Here is a 10,333-nt window from a genome sequence, read left to right as displayed (position 1 = left end):
AAAATGTTTAACACCGTTGACCTTTTTAGTACGTGTTTGACCATTCGTCTTATTCAAAAATTTAAGTAATTATTTATTCTTTTCATATCATTTAATTCATTGTTAAATATACTTTCACGTACACATATAGTTTTACATATTTCATAAATTTTTTTAATAAGACGAATGGTCAAACATGTGCTAAAAAGTCAACGGTGTCAAACATTTTGAAACGGAGGGAGTATGTCTAGATTCGTTAACATCAATATGAATGTGGAAAATGTTAGAATGACTTACATTGTGAAACGGATAGAGCATTTAGTAAGTTGTAACTATATAAAAAAGAATTAACTGGTGATAAAGGTGGAATTCACACATTTACCTCGCTAGAGAAGTTACTAAGAAGGAGAATTCGTTACTAAATAAAATATTAAATATACTGATTCAAAAATTTTAATTTACGCTATTTCAGAAGGTAACGAGATATAACACATACGGGAAGTTATTAATACATAAACAAAGGTAATATATATTTGAATATTATCATTATTTCTAACAGAAACATATGGTTATGGTTAAAGTTTCATAAACATCGGAATTTAATAAAGTCAAAAGTGTCGTATATTTAGAGATGCATATAGTACTATAACGCCAAAAATGGTAGGAAAGTTGTTCTTCTTAGCCTATCATTTATATTTGGACCATCACAATAGGGAGAAGAGCTACAAAGAATGTCAAATTTGGCGAGCGTTTACTGTTTGGAGCATACCTTTTAGAGCTTTGAAAGGATTGTTGATTGATCGGTGCTTAGTCCATTGAAAAACTTAATTGAGGCCACCGAATCATTTTTCATTTGTTGATGTCTTAGCTCTTCCTAATAGGCGCCAGTAATTTCACTACTTACAGGCAAAAGATTAAAAGAGTTAAATCGATTGAACAGCTTAAAATTAAAAAAAAAAAGGTAAATGAGGTTTTCGCTCAGCCACGGTAAATATTATATATACTTTCACCGTTTGGGGACTAAAGATATCAATGGGCCAAAACTACCTAGAAGAAAAAGGACGGTCGATATTGAGTTTTTCTCCCGTCGTTTAGAGGTACAAGTAGGGATGAAAATGGACGGAAACCATCTTTATCGTTTTCGTTTTTATTTTTTTAATCGAAATCGGAACTGAAAACCCCGGATACGAAATTGGAATAAGATATTATCGAAACAAAAAACGGAGCGAAAACGGACCGGCGCTGATACGGTAACAAAAAATTTATAGGAATAAAAAACCCCTCAAACTAAGGTTCAAACTATATCAAATCAAATTCTCAAGTCTCTAATTTCAACATTACATCATAAAACACAATCATGTCAAGTCCAATTCTCAAGTTTAAACTGTATGTATTGGGTTGGGCTGAATTGAGTGACTTAGGAATTAGGATGCTGAATTGGGTTGGGCTGGGAAGGAATTATAGACTATGGTATAGGCCTTTATAATTCCAAAAATTCTGAGAAATTTTTCGGAAAGTTTTAGACTGATTCTGAGTTCCGACGGAAACTGCCCTTATCATATTCGATTCCGTTTCCGAAAAAATATTTTCGAATTCGTTTTTGTTTCCGAAAAATTTTCGACCGACAAATTCCATTTTCGAAAATAGATCCGGAATCCGGAAAGTTTTCGTACCATTTTCATCCCTAGGTACACGGACCAGAGAATACCCGCACAAACAAAATAAAATGTAAACTTTTAATCCTACTTCTATTGGAGGTGCCTCTCATAAATGTAACAACTATGTACTTTAGAGAGAGAACTTTTTTGTCTAGGTTCTAAGAGAGTGTGTATTCTGATTTTGTAATTAACCTTAATTAATCCACGTTATTCATAGGCATGCACTAGTGGGTATATTCCACCGAATTTCCAAAGTTGAATGCCATCAAACTTTCAATAGAGTGCAAATACCCTCTATGTCTTTCTCTGCTTTCTATCCTGCCCATACCTAGTCGTTGTCCCTTCCTAGCTAAGATCATTGGGCATTGCTAAGGATTGACAAGGACAAACTCAGGCCAAAGAGGTTCAGGGACAGACCTTCTAGCCTAGCGGGTCAAGAAGAGGGACTACCTTTAATTTAGGGACCCACAAAATGTTTAGATTTTACATAGGTGTTTAATTATTTTAATAAGTTTAGGTTAAAATTTGTATCTATATATGTGATAGCTCATTCTTATTCCCATTTCTCCTTCATTGGTCACCGCTTGCCACACTCACACTTTGCCATTAACTGTTTTGTACATGATACTCGTATTATAGTCGTATTATAGTCATAGTACTATTGATTTTATTTGAAGTGAAGCAATATGTGAGCCTCACTACAATGCTCTCTACTGATAGTAGAAATTAATCTGAACCATTAATCTCATTTGATCGAAGGGTTCAAATCTATTTATACTACCACCCCAATTAGCGGTAGTAGAAATGTGGAGGGGTATTATTGTAAGAAAAAATAGGTGCAGAGGATATAATCGCCATTTAGCAGTGACTAAACCTTTTTTTTCTTTTTTTGGCTTTTTCGATGAAACATGAGCGATGCCAGTGCAATGGATGATCATAGATCGATTTAGCCCAAAAAAAACATACATGAAAAGGTAAATCCTAATAATTGTATTAGTAAATTACTAATTTACCCTCTAACAGTAGAGAGCACGGGAGCATCGCTCTTGTTGAGATATCAGAGACATCATGAGGGTGTGTTCGGCACCCCTTTTCCCAACCCATCTCCCTCGTTTTTCGCGCGTACGCTTTTCAAACTGCTGAATGATGCGTTTTTTGCAAAAAGTTTATATACGAAAGTTGCTTAAAAAGATCAAATTAATCCATTTTTTTAAAAAAATAGCTAATACTTAATTAATCACGCGCTAATGGACCGCTCCGTTTTTCGTGCTTACTCCTCCTGTTAGGAACCAAGAATGGCGAACACAGCTTAATTAGTCATCTTCCTCGGCTTCTCTACCCATGCTAATCCACCATATATAGCAAAAAAAAAACTAGGATCTCAATCTTAATATGTCAATGATGATCCTACTCCGAGTGGGTGTTAGCTGCAAGATTATACTCTGTTATAGTGTTAGTAGATGATGCCCCGCGCTTTGCTGCGGGATATATGTTAGATAATAGAGAAATGATGAATGATTTGGATTGAAATATTATGAAAATAATTTGAGAATGATAATTTAGCATATATATGTTTAATTTTAGAATAAAATAAATTGTAGATATAATTACTATGTGTTTGCATGTTGAGTTTTGTGAGCTTAATTGGGTGATGTGGCGTGCTTGCATGCAGGTCTTAGTAGTGCTAATAAATACTATGCTTGTATATTGAGTTTTAGAAGTGTAGTGGGCATTAACTTTATAGAAAGAAGAGATTCACTTATTCGCATCTACATTCTCGAAGATTGATTGGCTCAGTGTATCCATGATGTAGAAGTTAGATGTGCTTCTTTATTGAATTTTCTATATCATGTAAAATTGTTCTGTATAGTTGTCGATCAACAACGCCCACAAGCAAGGAGTAGTGAGAGCCTTTTTCTATTCACCATGGTTGATGGATAGGCAGATTAACACCTGTGGAGTTAAGTTAACTTCCTGTACTAAAAGCATTGGCTAAAGGTGGTATAGCATGAAATTTTGGTAAGAGGAGGAGGGCAAACTGGAATATTTTTTTTTTCAAATAGTTAATGTCAGTTTGGACCTCTTCCTTTCAGCGGCGGGCCTAGTACTGATTAAGGGTATTCAGATGTATACCCAAGATTTTTTTTAAAAAATAGATATATGTACTCTATACTTCATATATGTATTAAAAAAATAAAGAAGTCTTAAACTACTTATCTTGGACCCTATTTCACCATTCCTTCTCTATTAGGCCCAAATTTTCCACTCTCCTCCCCCCTTTCCTCTCAGCCCACACTGAGTTTGGGCTACAATTTAGCCCATTCAGCTATATGTTAAAATACATTCAATTCATTTCATGGCCAATTCTATGAATTTATGAAAATATGCTTATAGCCATTATATATTATATAGTTTATAACTATACGAAACTATACATACATATCATTTATTAGGCTTGATATTGTATTTTTTTATCCCTTTCTATTTCGAATACCCAACAAAAATTCTGTGCCTGCCCCTGCTTCCTTTTACTAGAGTTTCACATTAGACCCAATTTAATCTATACTTTCACTTTGAACCCCTTATTTATCTCTTTTTCACTATGTATTTTATTGTTTTCCTTAAGCTCTACTTGGTGTACTAGCGCGCTCTCTTTACTGGCCATGCTACTCTCGTCTCCATCACCGTACTAATAACATCTTATTTATTTGTCTTCCTGGAGATGGCAACATTTCGAGGGAAAGAGGTTCAAAGTAAAACAAAAGGTAAAGTTATGGGGTTCAAGTTGGTAAGAACAGGAGATCAAACTTAAATGTACTCCTTTTTTCTAATGTTTCCCATGCAATTAATGCTTGATCCACGGTAATATCCTATCAAACCATTTACACATATATATGACTGGCTCCATGGAGCCACCTAAAAATTAACAACAGGCCAGCCATTCAATTATGTGTTTTCTCGCGCTTTAAGGCTAACTATTCATGATCATGGCATGTTTATCATGATAATTGCTTGGAACGAAAGTCTATCATGATAAGCACATCTAGTATGCTAGCTAGGGCACAATCCTGTTTAAGATTAGATGGATAAAATAATTCAGCGAATAGATGGGTGGATTTGATTCATATGCGCTGTTTAATTCCCCACCAATTAACAGTTCATCCATTAGCAATGAGAGAGGTGATTATTGATTTGCTTAGCCTCATAATCCTTTATGTAAAAGTGGCATTGATAAGGATGTTCAATGTCGACCTGACTTAATTAGATCCCGGTCAGGTCGGTTGTTGCTACTACTATTGGCTTGTATCTGGATAAGGGATTAAGGAAAAACCCCAAATTGTTTCCAAAGCAACCCCTGTTCCACATAAAATCTGTCAGTAACATTTTTCATCTTTTAACTTGCTCGTCCAATTTTGATTCAAATCCATTTGATAATTCCCAACCTAAGCAACCAACCAGTCCCACACATGGAAAAAAAAGTTTCTGCTACCGTCAAATACTAGTTCAAAGAAAAAAATCTTCAGTTTTTTCGATGCATTTAATCTACCCATCAAATTCTAGCACATCCAACCCCTCATCTTTTAAGATGGAACAAAATAATTGCAAGCATACAAGTGTCTCCATCTCCGATGTGGAATCCAACTCCTCATAGAGGCACATCATCGTCGTCGTCATGGTCATCGTCGTCGTTCCCTCATAGATTCCTTCCATTTTCTTCCTCATAGCTAGTGGGGGGCCATGTACCCGTCCCTCTCATGGCTTGGCTCCAAAGCACACAAGTGGATGCACAGATGATATCCCCAAATGGTAAATATTATGTCTTGTGTATATCAAGATACATTATCCAAGATTCCACCAATTGGTTGCTCCTTTCTGATGTGGGGCTGGCCAATGGGGATGGTGGCATTTGATCACTTCACCATCAGTTTAAACCTTTTGGAGAGTGCAAATCGACAACAGTTTAAATATCTGACTATTTTTAAGTTTGTTAAAAAAAAGAAAAAAATAGCTATGTATGTGTACTGTGATTTCTTATATAGCCGCTGACAAAAGGGCCCCCGAAGTCTAACCAGCCCGTGGGGCCCACCTATCAGTGACATCGACATGGTTTCTGCGGACAGTCGTTTTGTGTGTGTAGTAAAATCACTTAACCCCTCATTTTTCTTACTTTTTGGGCTCTCTCATAGTGCGCCATTGGACTGAAATATCAACCTTAATGATTGATATGATGCGTGGATTGTAGGCATGTAGAACCAGCACTAGCACTTCTCTCGTTGATTATTATCGGTGCATATGCTAGTATTGTTAGGAGGAAGAAATGATTTTAACTACTAGATCATAGCTAGCACTGGATCTAACACATAATTATGATTAACTCGTACTAGTATATCTGTTGATGATTGCTCACGTTGTCCTTAAGTCCTTCACCCCACTGTGGATGCAGAAAAATGCACCATGGATCGATCCAACAGCTAGCTTCTCAGTACGAGGTTCTTGCAGATGCTAATCTTTTCTCTGCATTATTTCCAAGGATTATTTTGCCTGTGGGCCGGCTGTGTTTGTCGTGTAACTCTCCAAGGGAGATCAACGTGTACAATCGAGATCAGTCCCATCCAAATCCAAAATGAGTGCGATTCATGTGCAATTTTTAAGCGAGACTATTATGATCTGACCAGATCAATCAATCTGCATGCAGCGTCGTACCTACCTTCCCTTGTTTGCAAGTGATCCAAGTTGGTTAATCGATGCTCGTTTCAGTTATTACTGCAATCTACTTAAATGAGTCGATCGAGGATGTCTCATTCACTCGATGTGTGCGAGAGCATGATGCAGTGATAGTTACTGACATTGTCGAGCTTTCGATCCGAACAAATTAGTGGTCAACGAGCACACAGAACCTCATCAAAGATTGCTGCTCATTTTGTGCATCAGTGAAAGCTTCGCCCACCAAGAACACGCTGAAAGAGGTTGCTCTGGCAGGCCCTTCTTCAGAGATGAGGACATGATTCACAGGAAGAACATGACAAGGCAATGTGTCGTTGGATCCATTGACAGAGAGCAGTAGAGAAGCCGTGGTACCACTCCGTGCTACCGATCATGTGAGTGAGGCCCAGTTTACTGGTCGTCCTAACAACATCCATCAACGAGCAGATCAAGCTTTACACTCACCCAATTGACCAATATGCGGTTCAGCCTGTTGCTACGTTGTGCCGGCAATGGGTAGTGCACTGAGCTTTTCTTCAGCTAAAGCAAATGTGTAATGCATCATTGGTGCATCAAACCAGAGCAAGAGCTATAGCTAAGCTAGCAGAAAGAAAATGTGCTGATGAGTATATACTTGCATTAGTTGCTCTTCATTATTTGCATTGATCTTCCTCTTGTGCATGACAAGATACTAGTAGTACGGAATTTACATGGTTGGTACCAAAAGGGGGCCCCCAAATGGGAAAAAAGAAGAAGGGAGAAAGGTGAAGAACTAAACAGGATTATGGCACAACGATGGCCAGACAGCCATCAGTCTCTCTCGTCCGTCGTTGATTAATTAGCTCTCTGCGCTTCTGCAATGAGGACACCATTTTCGAGCACCTGTGTTGGTGTAGAATCCACGATCGATCAGCGTCACGGGTTACCCTGCCGATGTAATCGCTCGGACGGCCCAGATCACGCGCTTCTCTCTAGCTAGCCTCGCCGGTTAGATTAGCTGATGCCTGATGATCATCAATTGTTACAGCCTCAACCGTGTCCTGGACAGGCGATTCCACTCCACGAGCCGCAGCAAGAACTCCATCACCTGTTGTCGCAATTGCAACACAAACATGAGCAGAGTGATACGAACGTTTTCATGCGTGCGTACGAGTGGTTTTGCTTAATTACCTCGGCGGGCTCCTGGAGGGAGAAGGAGGCGCTCGTCTCCTTGGGGTGCTTGGACACCAGGATCCCCACGCCCTGCCCACGCCGCCGCAAAACCTGCCCGGATCATGCACACGGCTCGCCGATTAGTCCAACGTAGAAGACGACGTACGTTGTCGCTAGCTGCACGCGACGAACCGGCCGTACGTGGCCGGCAATTAACGTCGTCGTCGAACCACTTGCAAACGAAGTAGTGGTAGCGTCTCGTGTTACTGCTGCTGCTACACGTAGTCGTAGCGTGGCAGCATGCAGTAATTTTTGTCGGTTAGTAGTGCAAGTATTTATTTACCTTGAACGCGTCCTCGTCCGTGCGGTCGTCGCCGATGTAGACCGGCAGCACGTCGCTGCAGTCGGCGAAACCTGCGGCGGAGCAGAGCCAATGGGTTTTTTTTTTGGTCAGTGGATCGTGCGCCGTCGCCGACGAGGAATGGCAAAGTTGTAGAGTAGTAACAGTACACGTACCGAGCGAGTCGAGGAGGAACTCGAGCGCCTTGCCCTTGTCCCACTTGATGGTCGGCCGCACCTCGAACACCATCCTCCCCTGGCTCAGCCGCAGCCGCGGGAACTCCCTCACCACCCTCCTCACCGTCTCCGCCAACGCCCCCCAACTCTGCACCCCCAATTCCATCATCAATCGATCACCAAATGAGAAAAACCAATCAACCAATCGAGCTTGCAGATCGATCAGTTACCTTCTCGTCGACGCACCGGAAGTGGACGGAGACGCAGAACTTGTTGTTCTCGACCTTGGCGCCCGGGATGGAGCGGGTCGCCTGCTCGAGGCGGTCGTGCACCTGCTCGATCATGGGGAGGAACTCGCTGGCCGGCTGGAAGAGGACTCCCTTGTTGTGGGGAGGAGACTTGGCGGCGGCGTGGCGGGAGGCGGGGCCCTTGATGTCCATGCCGTGGCTCCCCGCGTAGTACAGCTCGGCGAGCTTCACGAACTCGAACACCTTGTCGCGGCACCGCCCGCTCACGATCGCCGTCGGGAAGTGCTTCGCCACGCTGCGCACGGCCATCCGCATCTGATGAGGAAGGAGAGAGGTGTGAGATGATGATGAGTGGAGGAGCAGAGTAGGTGACAGGGGAGGGGAGCTCAAGCTCACCGTCTCGCTCATGAAGGCGGCGTCGGGGTCGTCGACGATGGGGGAGAGGGTGCCGTCGTAGTCGAGGAACATGACGATCTGCTTCCCCTTCGACGCCGCCACCACCTTCTCGAACTCGCCCAGCGCCGACGGGTGCCTCGCCTGCACAAAGACGAACGGAAATGCACGGTTCATGTCAGTGTCAGCGGGCGCGCGCCAAGAACGCGACGAACATCGATCAATCGGTGAACGGAAACGGACCATCCAGGCGGCGTGCTCCTCGTCGACGCCGGCGGCGAGGGCGGCGGCGGCCTTGGCGTGGGTGGGCGACGACGCCCGCATGGACTCCACCCAGCCGCCGCGCAGCCCGGCGCCGAGCTCCAGCTGCTGCGCCGCCTGCAGGCACTTGCGCCGCACGGCGATCCCGGCGCGCGGCGGCGGGTACGGGAACAGCGTCGTGCCCGGACAGGGGCACCCGACCTGCGCCGCCGCCGCCGCGCCCACCTGCTCAGGCACCACCACGCTCGCCTTCGCCATCACCAAAGAAACCTTCCAGTCAAGAACACCCCAAGAAGAAGAGGTGATGATTGGTTTGCTTGTGTGGAGGCGGGAAGAGGAGGAGTGAGGTATTTATAGTTGGAGAGGGAGGAGGGAGACGGCGGCGGCGGCGACGGCGGGGCCCGCCGGTGGTGGTGGTGGCCACGGGCCCCGCCGATGTCTTGGACGCGTCCGACGTCGCCACACCCGCGCGAGCCCAGCTCGGCGCCAGGTGGCCCCCGCGCCGCGGAGCACGTGCCGGGCCCACGCGGACGTGTGGGGCCGCGCCGCGTGACACGTCACCGCCTTTGTCCCGTGGTGATTCTCTTTCTGTTGCGAGGCTGTTTGTTGTGCAGATCCAGCTTTGATGATAAACCCGTGCGGTTTTTCCTTTTTGTTCGTTACAACTCGTGTGTATTTTTTTCAATTGCATCGAGAGCGACGAGAAATACTGGAAGATTAGAACTCCCCACGGGGCAAAGTGTAATTTTCTTGAGAACTTGTACTGTAGAGATTAACACGAGTAGCAAATACTGCTAAATATTTTTATTTGGAGTTTGGTATAAATATAAAACTCATCTGTATTAATAATGTCATAAAAAAGTTATTGTTCTTCGCAAAAAAAATGGTTATTTATCTGTCAAGGGGAGTGGATTTTGATACCTCGAGAGAATGTCCCCTCGTTATTTGCATGGCACTCAAATGGTTATGAAAAAATTTAAAAAAAAATTAAGAAGATGTATTAACATGTGATATATCACTCCACAAATATGCAAGTTCAAATTCAACTTCTACATCTCACAACGAAAAAACAAATTAAACTACAACTAGTTAACTACAACTACAATGAAAAAAACAAATTTGACTGTGAATATACGTTAACTAGTTGTAGTTTAATTTGTTTTTTCGTTGCGAGATGTAGAAGTTGAATTTGAATTTGCATGTTTGTGGAGTGATATATCACATGTTAATATATCTTCTCAAATTTTTTCAATTTTTTCATAACCATTTAAGTGACATGCAAACAATGAGGAGACATCCCCTCAAGGGATTAAAATAGTTTCCCTCTGTCGAGATAAAAATACGTAACATGATAGCCTCATCGTCCACACAAATATTGGTGTTCCTTTACTTATCCACTTTCTCCACCCATTATTGTATTGT

The 10,333-nt window shown here is 42.5% G+C and overlaps 1 protein-coding gene across 1 annotated transcript; it reads right to left on the bottom strand.

Moving 5' to 3' along the window:
- Positions 1-6,972: 6,972 nt before the first annotated feature.
- Positions 6,973-9,217, bottom strand: LOC127783540 (probable trehalose-phosphate phosphatase 7). Its single transcript, XM_052310730.1, has 7 exons — positions 8,894-9,217; positions 8,654-8,794; positions 8,240-8,572; positions 8,010-8,157; positions 7,837-7,907; positions 7,512-7,604; positions 6,973-7,428 (listed from the first exon to the last, which is right to left on the bottom strand). Exons 1-7 carry the CDS (start codon positions 9,167-9,169, stop codon positions 7,363-7,365), a joined length of 1,128 nt encoding a protein of 375 aa, XP_052166690.1. The 5' UTR covers positions 9,170-9,217; the 3' UTR covers positions 6,973-7,362.
- Between the last annotated feature and the right edge of the window lie 1,116 nt (positions 9,218-10,333).

Source organism: Oryza glaberrima, chromosome 9, assembly GCF_000147395.1.
Source record: "Oryza glaberrima chromosome 9, OglaRS2, whole genome shotgun sequence".
Lineage (NCBI taxonomy): Eukaryota > Viridiplantae > Streptophyta > Magnoliopsida > Poales > Poaceae > Oryza > Oryza glaberrima.
This window is presented reverse-complemented; position numbering and strand designations above follow the sequence as displayed.